The 12,931-nt window shown below is 36.9% G+C and overlaps 1 protein-coding gene across 13 annotated transcripts in view; it reads right to left on the bottom strand.

Moving 5' to 3' along the window:
- The window catches only part of SUGCT (succinyl-CoA:glutarate-CoA transferase), an 861,197-nt gene that overhangs the window by 511,991 nt on the left and 336,275 nt on the right, over positions 1-12,931 (bottom strand). For all 13 annotated transcript variants that reach the window (XR_011566121.1, XR_011566122.1, XM_070787292.1 and 10 more), the window contains one exon: positions 6,122-6,224. Coding sequence is in view for 11 of the 13 variants with exons in the window: in XM_070787292.1 (XP_070643393.1) it covers positions 6,122-6,224 (103 nt within the window). In the remaining 2 variants the exon portion in view is untranslated. The remainder of the gene's footprint in view (positions 1-6,121; positions 6,225-12,931) is intronic.

The following is a 12,931-nucleotide window of genomic DNA, read 5'->3' on the forward strand; positions in this document are numbered from 1 at the left end:
CTCAAAGATGAACATAAATTCTACTTTTTCATCTCTTGTCTACTAAGAATTATATCCAGACAAACTGTTTTACCTCAGATCTTCATCTACTGCTTTCCAGTTACAGGGAGCACTGTATGTACATATTTCCCAGCAGTATTAGAAACAAGGATATAGTTTTGCTTGATTTGTATAACCCTCTCAGGGCTATGCAACTAATGAATGTCATTCAAAAAGCAATCTTTGGAATACATCAGCGGTGCATGTGTGTATGTGTGTTCATGTGTGCTCATGCATGCCTGTGTGTGTAAGGTAGAAAGGGCTTGAAGAATAGCTCTGTATTTTGGGGAGCTTCTGACACTTACTATACGAATATTGAAGGATTTTTCCCCCAGATGCTCAGATATTTTGCCAAAATGTGCTAAAACAAAATCACTTAGAGACTATGAGCTAACCTAGAGATTAATAAAGCCTCCAACTTCACAGGCTTCCACAAATAATGATATGAAAACAACAGATAATTTTTAAGTGATCAAATATTTCAAGACTTCACTCTGTTTGTTTCTATGACATATTTATCCCATATGAAAGATTGGCTAAAGGAGTTGTAATGGCCTTCTGGGACAGGAAGAATAAGGTTTCTGTAGAAAATGTTAAATTAATTTTGATGGTGATGCAAAGTTAAGGAAGGGTTGTTAAGGGCTGGCTTGCTGCCACAGGGTGGGGTTTTGTTTTGGTATCCTTTTAGGGCCTGCAGGTGTTTGGCACCAGTTAAAATCAGGGCCAGCTGTGATATTTCAGTTCTGATATTCCCTCCCAATAGTTCTCAGAAGTGATGCTTTAGGGTGATGTCTTACACCTGATGTCTTCAACTTGTGTGGTACAAATATGAAGACTCTTTTAAATAACACCAGTTTTGCGACACCCTTTGCCCTTTCTTTCCCACTCACAGGTCATGGCATCAAGGAGAAATAAAAATATTCATCAGAGGTTCAATTATTCATAATATATATATTTTAATTGAGCAGTTCATTCAAAAATGGCCATATACTAGAATCACCAAATATACGGTCTTGAGCAAAATAGACACAGCAGGATAACAAATTCTCCTTTGATTCTCATAGTAGATAATAATGCTTTTAAATCCTCTCAGTGGTGAGATCCATACCTGTTTTTGCAGGAATTTGAATAGTCTCTATTAAAAGCTACATTTTCTTTTAAGTTTATTTGGGTTGGAAAACCTCAAACCACAATGTAGTTCATGCACATGTCCCCAAGGGCATGTTAAATAGGACCATACTGAAGCCATCTAGTAACCCAAGGGCATGTTAAATAGGACCATACTGAGGCCATCTAGTAAGATTTTTAAGCTTTTTAAGAATTCTTTTAATGTACTGCACAATTTTGGCCTGAGTAAAAGAAGGTATTTTAAGAAAGCACTTGGAAACATGACTATTAAAATCTATATGCAGATAATCTATATTATACTTCTATAATGCATAGTTTTCCTCAGATAATGTATCTCTGAGGGAGAAAAAAACAATAAAACTCCCACTAAAAGGGTTTTGGATCAAAACTTCTCAGAGCTATCAGTAAATGCAGACCAAAACCCCCTGTAGTATTCTTGATTGACTTAACAGCGGATGCCTGCAGGATCATTTTAACTGTGCAAAGGACTGCAGCATATAATCAGAGGATAAAAGGTAGACAACCTTGCATCTATCCAAGGAAAAAATCATTTGTAGTTTCAATTGAGTCAAATGGCAAGTTTTCTTAGAGCATGAGACTATGAAGACATTATTTTGGTTAGGAATAATTTCAACCATCAAGTAAACTTGTCTACCATGTTCAAACCAGAGATGAAATATAAATGGTCCACTTGATAAGTAAGTTCACAAAAAATTCTCTCCTGCTCTTTGATGCTTCTAATTTTTTTTGTTTTTGGTTAGACATACCCCTTTTCACTTCATCAAAGTTTCACTTCCTGCGCCATGTTCCAGGCCTTGTACTTCACCCAAATCAATTTTCAGTTGTACTAGCAGCTGTGCTGGCCAGGCGCACATGGAGAGCTGGGCCCCGGGCGCCAGTGGCGCAGTCCCACATCCGAACAGAAGTGGCCAGTTCCATGTACCGGGGGCCAAGAAACTCCACAGCTCATCAGGGGAAAAACAAGGGAGGACACCTTGAACGGAAATCATACTTTTATAGAAAATGGAAAACAAAAAGATTTTCAGTAATCAGAAAAATGATGGGCTGAGCACTTCTTGGCACAAAGTTTGCGGATGCATTTCCTTAAAAGGATATTAGTTAGAGCTTGATGTCAAGCTGATGATCCCCATCCTCACAGCTACACTGGATTTGCCTTTCTCCACTACATGATGATAAGTAAAAGATATCTTTTAGTAAAATATAACTGTGAAGGGCACCATAACCAGAGCTATTACTTTTTACTGAACATTTACCATTTAACAATCCCTACTATGTGACTTTGATAAACATTATCCCATTTAACTTTACAGTATAGAGAAAAGGTTCTATTTCATTACTTTAGCGTTGAGGAAACTGAAGCCTAGAAATCTTATAAAACTTCTCAACACTTCTGATTCCATGGTCTTGGCTATTGTATTATGCTTAGTCCCTGGAGTTTCAAAGGCTTCTCAGCCAGCTCCACATATAAGAGTCAGTCAGTGCCACACAGGGGGGATAGTAGCCACTTGATTATTTGGAAACCTGTACTTTACAAAGTTAACCAACTCACTCATCCCCTGATTCATGCATCAGTGAAATTTTACTGGGTATTTGCTGCTTAAGTCAACTTATAATTTATTTTTCAGAAAGTAAAAGAATTACTAAATTCATGCTAAATCCCTAGCATCTGGTACATAGTAAATGTTGAATACAATAAAAAGGTTTGTTAAATGAACTTTCAGAGTATTTCTCTTTTAGATATTATCTTAAGGCATGTTTTCTTTAATAATTTATTTTATCAAAATTTTTAAAATTTATTTATTTATTTTAATTGGAGACTAATTACTTTACAATATTGTAGCGGTTTTTGCCATACATTGATATGAATCAGCCATGGGTGTACGTGTGTTCCCCATCCTGAATGCCTCCCTCCCACCTTCCTCCCCATCCCATCCCTCAGGATCATTCCAGTGCACTAGCCCTGAGCACCCTGTCTCATGCATTGAACCTGGACTGGCGATCCATTTCACATATGGTAATACACATGTTTCAACGCTATTCTCTCAAATCATCCCACCCTCACCTTCTTCCACAGAGTCCAAAAGTCTGTTCTTTATATCTGTGTCTCTTTTGCTGTCTCCCATATTGGGTCATCATTACCATCTTTCTAAATTCCATATATATGCATTAATATACTGTCTTGGTATTTTTCTTTCTGACTTACTTCACTCTGTATAATAGGCTCCAGTTTCCTCCACCTCATTAGAACTGATTCAAATGCATTCTTTTTAATAGCTGAGTAATAGTCCATTGTGTATATGTACCACAGCTTTCCTATCCATTTGTCTGCTGATGGACATCTAAGTTGCTTCCATGTCCTGGCTATTGTAAACAGTACTGCGATGAACATTGCGGTACATGTGTCTCTTTCCATTCTGGTTTCCTCAGTGTGTATGCCCAGCAGTGGGATTGCTGGGTCATATGGCAGTTCTACTTCCAGTTTTTTAAGGAATCTCCACACTGTTCTCCATAGTGGCTATCCTAGTTTGCATTCCTACCATCAGTAACTCATTAACAGAGAAATGCAAATCAAAACCACAATGATGTACCATCTCACGCCAGTCAGAATGGCTGCAATCCAAAAGTCTACAAGCAATAAATGCTGGAGAGGGTACGGACAAAACTTACACTGTTGGTGGGGATTCAAACTAGTACAGCCACTACGGAGAACAGTATGGAGATTCCTTAAAAAACTGGATATACAAAAAATTTTTAACTCCCTGTTTTTTTCATCTTCTACAGTCCTATCAAAATACCTAATGATAGAGAATCCTTCTAAAATAGCCGAACACTTCCAGGCATGGGAAAAGAGATACCTTTATTTCTTGTGCCAAACAGTCCTACATACAATTGTCATAGTAATCTTCGCTCATATTTAAAATGTATTAATACTACACTGTTCTCTAGTCTTTCTAAAACTCCAGATACTTTTATACACAGATTTTGGTATTTAAATTCCAAAGAAGAATGAAATCATGTATAAAAGAAACCAACTCTATTCTTGCAACTAGAGTATGACTGTCAATAACCATAACTGTATGATTAAGAACTTTTCATGCTAGGACTGTAACAATTAGAATTTGGTTTTGGTGGATAAGAAGGTATTTTTCAGAGACTTTTGAGGGAGCAGAAAAAATTGGTATCCTGGCTTAGGATATATTATATTCTCCATTTGAAATTTTGTTTCAGTGCTAAAAATAAGCCACAGACCAATGTTACAAATTTCCTGTAGGTCCAAAGGAGTTCCGATCCAAAATTGAAAGTAATTAAACTGATCTACAAGGGAAAATTGAGAATGAAAATCCTATTTACCCAAAATTCAATTTGAGCCAGCCCACAAAGTGAACAGTTTTAAGTGTGGGACCTTAGATCCTTGTTTATCAAAGCCTAAAAAATAAGTAGTCATTGAATATATCTAATAATTTTTAAAATAACATTCCTGCTTTGGAGCCTTTATTCCTAATGAAACACAGGGGGAGCCAACAGAAATGCTGATGGAAGAACTCTCAGGAATCATGTCTACAGAAATGTACCCTTAAATTGAGTTACACAGGAAGCCCTATACACCTCGGTTCTACTTGTAAGCAGGGGAATAATGGTAAAACCCACCCATTCCTCTACAACAGCTTAAAGCCAAAGCTTGGCCTCATTCAAACTTATGAAGTGAGATAACTGCCCCTCTGGTCTGTTATATTCAGGGCATATACACTGCTACCTCATCACAAGGAATCACTGGCATTCACCACCAATGTAGTGTAGTGGGGACCCCTTAACAAAGACTCAGTCCGTATCAGGAGGACTCCCTTTCCTCCAATTCTTATTGACCATTCTTTCACTAGGAAAAAAGCCTTTCCATAATCACCATCTTGGCCAAAAAAATAGCACAGCAGAATTCCTGCATTAATCATCTTTGTTTTTTTCTCCTCCAGTAAATACTGAAATCATTGATTTGAATACATTTCAATTTTCCTTTAAACAGATATTTGTGTAAGACAAAGGTACCAAAGTTAGTTAGGTCAGTTTTTTCCCTTAAAAGGTGTATTCCATTTTCAGCAACTTATTTCAAAGAAAAATCTACCATTATAAGAATGAAAAAAATGAAGAGAAATACTATAATTTTGAAATGTTGCAAGCTGACAAGATACATGAATAATCACAGTGAAAGTTTCCAGAAAAAGGGAGCTCCTCTACATTATGGGATTAATATGTGACTTTGAGCAATGGTAAATTGCTTGCAGTGAGGCTGATTGAATAACATCAAAACTTATTATTCTGACCTTATCTCAAAATAATCATTTGAACAGTGTTGTAGAAGAAATATTTTTTCAGATGATCCCAATTTCTGAAACTCAAGGAGTCTGTAAACAATGTACAGCATGAATCTCTATTCAATTTTATTTCTTCTTCATGAATATTGCACATTATTCAAAGCATATAGATGTCTCTAATCAGCAAAATTAATGATGACTTCTCTGTCCATTTTAAAATAGCCATATGGTGAAAGGGGAACTGTGACTCTGAAAATTATGCATTTCTTACTCTTACTTCTTCCTGCAGAGAATGATCTCTGAGTGCCTGATCCCAACTCTCAATTGTTTTTATTCCATTTTTCAGGAAAAAATAAATGCCCTAACCTTGAAAATGTCATGTAGTGACTGCTGGAGAAATATGTTAGATCTAATTGATATAAAGGTACAATTGTAGACAGCCAGTTCCAAATTCTGATTATTTTTTATTTCAGATGCATAATTTAACCTAGAGTAAAAAATCATGTGATATGACTTTTCAAGACCAATGGCTAATGTACATTTATATGAATCAGTCTGGATAGAAAAAAAAGAGGTAAATTCTTGTGTTTTTAACCAAAACATACTAAAAATTTCAAAAAACAAACCTGGGGTTCTGCAAACACATTCTTCATGTTGTTAATCGGGCCATACGGGACGCCACTTCCTTCAAAGAGCTGTAACCACTTGCTGGTCATTTCTTCTTTAAACCTAGGAACAGATTGAAAAACAGATGCACCTTTATACTTAAAGAACACAACCTTTTTTCTCATACAGCCCTCTTTGAAAGCAACTGATAATGACAAAAATATGTTTCTTTAACTTTCTTTGTGCCTAGTTTTGACAGAATGTTGCCAACATGAAACAACTTGAGTTGCCCTGCAAGCGATAAGAACAGTCACTCAGGTCCCCTTGTTTAAAAACCCACCATAGAGTTGAAATTCCTCCTACTTCTTCCTCTATGAACTTTTTGACAGAGAGTCCCTCAGAGAAGAAAGATTAGGTATAAAATGAGCTTTTGTATTAACCAAGCTTCAAATGTGGTATTGAGCACTTGATGAATTTAATAATGATAATATAATGTTACTACAGTTTTGAGCATAATGTCATTTACAAAGTGGTTTTTTAGATCTCAGGAATAGTATATGAAGTTAAGATAGACACAGATATGCTAAATTATTCCTCAAAACAAAAAATAAACCAGTGAATCTGTTTTAAAAGAAAGCTATATGTTTTATCTACCTTATAGTTAAGGCACATCAGAATTAATAGGCACAACTACTGGCCTAAAAAAAAAAAAAAACAACCTTAACTATTTAGTTACTTGCACTGTGGCTTACTGATCAGAACAAATGGAGACATGCAAAGACTAGTATCTAAATTCATCCAAGCCCTTTACCTCTGTTTGTTTCTACTATAACTTAGAATTGGACTTCTCAGACACAAAAACTTATCTGATGTCCTTTTTCCTCTAATAGGTCTTAAGGGAAGGGGACCTACTTCATTAATGAAATATATTGTCTTTTGGTTTTCTGTTAAGACAGTGAATACGGGAAAAAAACTTGGATCCTCAAAGACAACTCAACACTCATAGTTCATAATATATGAAGAATTTTAGAACTGTTAGCTGTTAAAGTAGTAAACTTTTTTTAGTTAAGTAATAATATAGGCTAAAAGGGATTTTTTTAAAGAGTTAGCTGTAGTGAATTATTAGCAGCACATATTGAAGTATTAAAGTATTAATGCTTCATCAATATGGAAGAACTACTGGAAATGTGGAAATATTTAATATTAATGGGCTTCTATTGAGCTCTTTTAGACATAGCTAGAGTTAATCTCAGAGCAGTAGATTCTATGGGAATTTGTCAAAGAAATTGATTTCTTCCACTATTTAAAAAAAAGATAAATACAGTATCAATATTTTAACCATACTTCTTTTATTGCCATCTAACAGATAAAAAGAAAAAGATGGAATTAATGTAGTCTCTGAAAGACAAAATATGAACAATTGTGTTCAATCATAAATTTTTATATAAGGATCTAATAAAATTTTTTAATGAAGGTAGGAGTACATTTCACTAGGAATGTAATTAATCCTATTTATATATCCACTTGTTTTACAACCATTTAAGGAGTTCCTACTATACGCCAGCCATTGATTATTGTTGTTGTTGTTGTTTTAGTCACTAAATCTGACTCTTTGTTGGACTTTTGTGACCCCGTGGACTGTAGCCCACCAGGCTCCTCTGTCCATGGGTTTTCCCAGGCAAGAATACTGGAGTGGGCTGCCATTTTCTTCTCCAGGGGATCTTCTGACCTAGGTATCAAACCTGCACTTGTCTCCTGCACTTGCAGGCAGATTCTTACCACTGAGCCACCTGGAAAGCCCAGGCATTTATTACTGCCTCCAAAAATATTGCCTTCCTTTTCTTCTCCATTATGATAAAGATGTTTCACTACACACATTAATTATGGCCCAATAATGTTAACTATCCCTATTTAATATATAATAAAATTTCTCACTTCTAAGTACTGAAAGATATCCTGTCACGGGAACACTACAACGCAAGATTAAATGTCTTGAATTAGTGGATTCTTCACATCCGTGTTTTCTGCTCAATGACTGTTAAAGTCATCTCCTGGCCAAGATTTCCTAAGATAGATAGATAGATAGACATCACCAAAATGATATATGTTGAAAGAACAGAAGTGGTACTTTGAACCTGGAACCTTTCCAATCAGGGTATCAATTATTTAAGTGTTAATAAACAGAGTGTTATAATGGTTAGTATGGTACATTTTCAAGACAAATGAATTTATCACCATTGAACTCACCCAAGTGGCCTGAAAGATATGCACAGAAAATGCATGTCAATATCTAAACAAACCCGTAGCTGCAGACTTGCCAACAAAAACTCAGGGGAATATTTGAAGTTTTAGTATTTATATAAGCTTTTCACCACTGAGCAAAAGAGAGGGATTTATTTCATGTTATGGAAAACATCGGATGCACTCTGGATGTGAGGTTGGAGAGAAATGCAGCGTCTGGAGCTGAAGTGTGACCACTGTTTGTGTATTTGCGTGGGTGTGGGCGTGGACGTGTTCACAAAAGCCTTAAACTCAATCAGTCAGAGACCAAACATCACTGCATTCCACTGCTCCCAGAGGACATACCCATCATTTTCTTCTGAAAATCTATCTCTTGATCTAAATCTGATGTAGAATCCTTTCCTTTATCTATGCAAAAAAAAAAAAAAAAACCTGTAAACACATGTTTTTTTGAACCACAAAAATTTTGCTAAAAAAAAATGGAAAGAGCTGATTTAAATCACTCAGGGCAACACAATCCTGAGCTAAGACAAGAAGGGTGTCCTTGGATCTGGCCCTGAAGCTAGGGGCCTCCTCTGGGAAGTTATCTGGAGACTCATAAAACAATTCAGACTTAATTGTGAACTTAATAAACCAACCCATATATTTAATTCTACATTTCTGTTGAATTCACTTGATGCCAAATGGTTACTGTTAATCAGATTACACCATTTAGGAAGACTTGAGTTTAAATTTCTTAACATCAAAATTTAACCTATAAAACAAACCTGAATTCTTCTCTTTAGAGACTGGACTAAAGTTGCAGCCAAATTCAAGACCACAGAGCAACTAGTAAGAGATCCATGCCACGAAGGTAAGATTTGGAAATAATCAATAAATTATTATTAATAATTGTTATAACAAATGGTGATTATTTCATTAATTAATATTTAATTATTACTCATTAAGGAAATTATTAATAAATGCTGGTCATTAATTGTTTGATCTATATCTTATCGATTTTATCCTCACAAGCACATTATAAGGTAAGTATTACTCTCCTTTGATCAAAAGGAAACTCAGATTCAGAAAAATTAACCTGTTCAAATTCATATAGCTTCCCCCCTCCCAATGTTTTGGAGATATAACTAACAAATAAAAATCACATATATTTGATTTGTATAATAGTTTGTATAATAGGATTTTTTAAGGAGAACAATGTGATGATTTTAAAATACGTATACATTATGAAATGATTACCAAAATCAAGTCAATCAATGGATCCATCACCTCACAGTTATCATTTCTATGTATGTGGTTAGAACACTTATTTGTTTTGAGCATTTGATATAGTATTATTACCTATAATAACCATATTGTATATTAGAGCTCAGAATTTTTCATCTTTTAGCTGACAGTTTATTCCCTTTGACCAGTATCTCCTCATTTCCCCCACACCATATCCCCTGGCAACCAGCATTCTACACTCCGGTTCTATGGGTTCAACTTTTTTTAGATTCCACATATAAGTGAGTGAGATCACACAGTATCTGTATTCCTGTGTCTGGCTTATTTCACTTAGCACTAAGATGCTTCTTCACTTTCATCCAATATGCCTCAAGGCAAATCTCTTTACATGAATACTCATTCATTCCTATGCTTTTCACAGGTTTGTTGTGTGCCAGTCATGGGGATTACAACAATAAAATAGAAAGTCATTGTATCCAGAGACCACATTGTCTAATGGAGAACACAGTTATGAAAATTTATGAATTACAGTGCAGGATGCTGAGACAAAAATATGAATGAATAACTTCCAGCTGAAGCACCAAAGAGGGAGACCTGCACAGGGCCTGGGGGAGTCACAAAGGGTTCAAAAATGAGGTGACACTTGAGCCAGGTGTTGAAGGATGAGTTAGAATTTTCCATGTGAAAGATGGGAATAAGAATCTTCAGGCAGAAAGATCAAGGTGTACAAAGACCCAGTCTGGAAAGAATCTGAAATCTCCTGTATCTTGAGTAGCTGAAGATGAAATGGAAAAGGGAGGTTAGAACCAAAGTATGAGGCACGTCATGAGCTCTGCTAAGGATATTGCATTTACACTGGCAAAGAGGAACCCAGAGAGGTCTTTCATTAGGGGACTGACAAAATCAACATTGATACTGAGAACAGAAGGAGACCGATGAGTTTAGAGAAAAAGAAACTTGACGGAGGCCCCATGCTGTCTACCCCTGATGCTTCTTAAATCTACCTCCTCATCAGTATCCTCCATATTATTGTCAACCAGAAGCAAGTTTTCAATTGGAAAAATAAGTTTTCCAGACATTCTTACACCTTTTTGTTACTATGCTATTTATCTGCTTCCAATCTATCATCACTGCTTGAGCCTCTGAAGTCTGACTTGGTCATCAACACCTTTTGTTACCCAGTCTCCAAGGGTCGACAGTGACCACTTGACAGACCCAATATTCTTTCCACAGTCCTCATCCTGCTTGCTTTCTGTGCAGTATCTGATGCTGTGGATCTATCCTGTATTTAACTCCTATGATACAATACCTTTTTGGATTATTAATAGCTCTTTGGCCATTTCTGTTTCTTTTATTAATTCTTTCACTTTTTCCTTCTAGTCCCAATAGTCTTCATTTTCTTTTATGCACTTAAGGAATCTTGTTATTGCTATGCAGATGATATCCAAATTCATATTTCTAGTCCTGATCTTGCTTCAGTTCTCCTTTTCTGGTTACCACAGAATATTTCCACTCAGCTGCAGTATTACCCCTATAAACACAACTTGCCCATGGATGATTCAACCTCCATTTTCCCCATAAACCTAATATTCCACTTTGCCTGAACTCAAACCCTTGGCTAAATCTGGAACTTTGTCTTCTCATCATTTCTTATAATTTATATATAGTTATACTGAAGAATCAACTTTTCAAAAGTTGACCTTTTTCCTCTATTCCCACTATTACTATCACTATCCAGGCCTTTGATTCATAACACATGGTCTATGGCAATAATTGATTAAAAACTTACTGCCTCCAGGGACTTCCCTGGTGGTTTAGTAGTTAAGAATCTGCCTTCCAGTGCAGGAGACACAGGTTCAATCCTTGGTAGGGGAACTAAGATCCTAAATGCCGCAGGGCTACTGAGCCTACGCACCACAACTAAAGAGTCTGTGCACCACAACTAGAGAAGCCTAAGCACTGCAATGAGAAGCCTGCACATTGCAACTAGAGAGAAGATCCCATGTGCCACAGTGAAAAGCTCATGTACCTCAAGGAAGAGGCAATACAGCCAATTAATTAATTAATTAAACAATAAAACTTACTGCCTCCAATTTCCTCCTTTCCATAAGTCACAAATTTTAGATGTCTCAAATCCATCCAACTGCTTTCTTCCCCAAGATCATTACCTCCTTGCATACCAGAAAACCAGACTGCTTCTTGACTGTTATAGCCCCATCACTTAAAATATAGTTGGCACTCAACATTTGCTGAATGAATGAATATATGACTCTTTGGGAATAATAAGAGTTTGTTTATTTGCCTAGTGCACAGCAAGCCAAACACTGAGACAATGAGGTTTGCAGCAGAGAAAGGGCTTCTTCCGAAAGTACCCAAGACAGGAGACAGGGGAAAAGTCTCAGATCTGTCTCCCTGAAGGCCAAGCGGCTGGGGATATTTAAGGGATAAAAACTGAGGCATGGGGAGCAGCATGCTGCTGCTGCTAAGTCACTTCAGTCGTGTCTGACTCTGTGCGACCCCATAGACGGCAGCCCACCAGGCTCCCCTGTCCCTGGGATTCTCCAGGCAAGAACACTGGAGTGGGTTGCCATTGCCTTCTCCAACGCATGAAAGTGAAAAGTGAAAGTGAAGTCGCTCAGTCATGTCCGACTCTTAGTGACCCCATGGACTGCAGCCCACCAGGCTTCTCCGTCCATGGGATTTTCCAGGCAAGTGTACTGGAGTGGGGTGCCATTTTGCCTTCTCTGGGGAGAGCATGGGGAAAGGTAATTGCAGATACGAAAAAAGGAAGGTGGTTGTTGTTCTGAGCAGATGCAACCAAGCCACAGGCTTCTTTGTCAGAGACGTGCTCAGAGAATAGCAGCACTAGCCTGCTATGAGGGTGGAGATTCTGGCCCTCAGACATCAAAAGGTCACAGAGCCGATATCTGCACATGCCCAGAGAGAGGATCAGAGGTCTTAACTCATCTCAGTGATCTCAAGCTGGAAGTGGACACAGCCGACTCCAAGTTCCTAAAAAACAACTCGGGCAAACATCCTATTGCTCCGGTTATGTGACTCTTGGAGGACATGGAAACTTTTATAAAAAACAATCAAAGCAAGGCTAACCAGTAAGGGCAGGTCACAATTCACCATTTATCTAGGGTTAACTGACAACTACCCAAGGTTTCACCTCAGTCACATTAGCTTGTAATGTTTCGATTTAGGGACTTTCTATGTTATCCAGAGAACCACAAGATTCAAATGTAAGATATGAACATATTAGAATATGGCTTTATGTTACAAAAGCATTCTTTAATTCACACAATGATTTCTTCATATAATTGGAAATATGAATCAACTTACTAAAAATTTTGTATCTT

The sequence above is a fragment of the Bos indicus genome, chromosome 4, assembly GCF_029378745.1.
Source record: "Bos indicus isolate NIAB-ARS_2022 breed Sahiwal x Tharparkar chromosome 4, NIAB-ARS_B.indTharparkar_mat_pri_1.0, whole genome shotgun sequence".
NCBI classification, from domain to species: Eukaryota; Metazoa; Chordata; class Mammalia; order Artiodactyla; family Bovidae; genus Bos; species Bos indicus.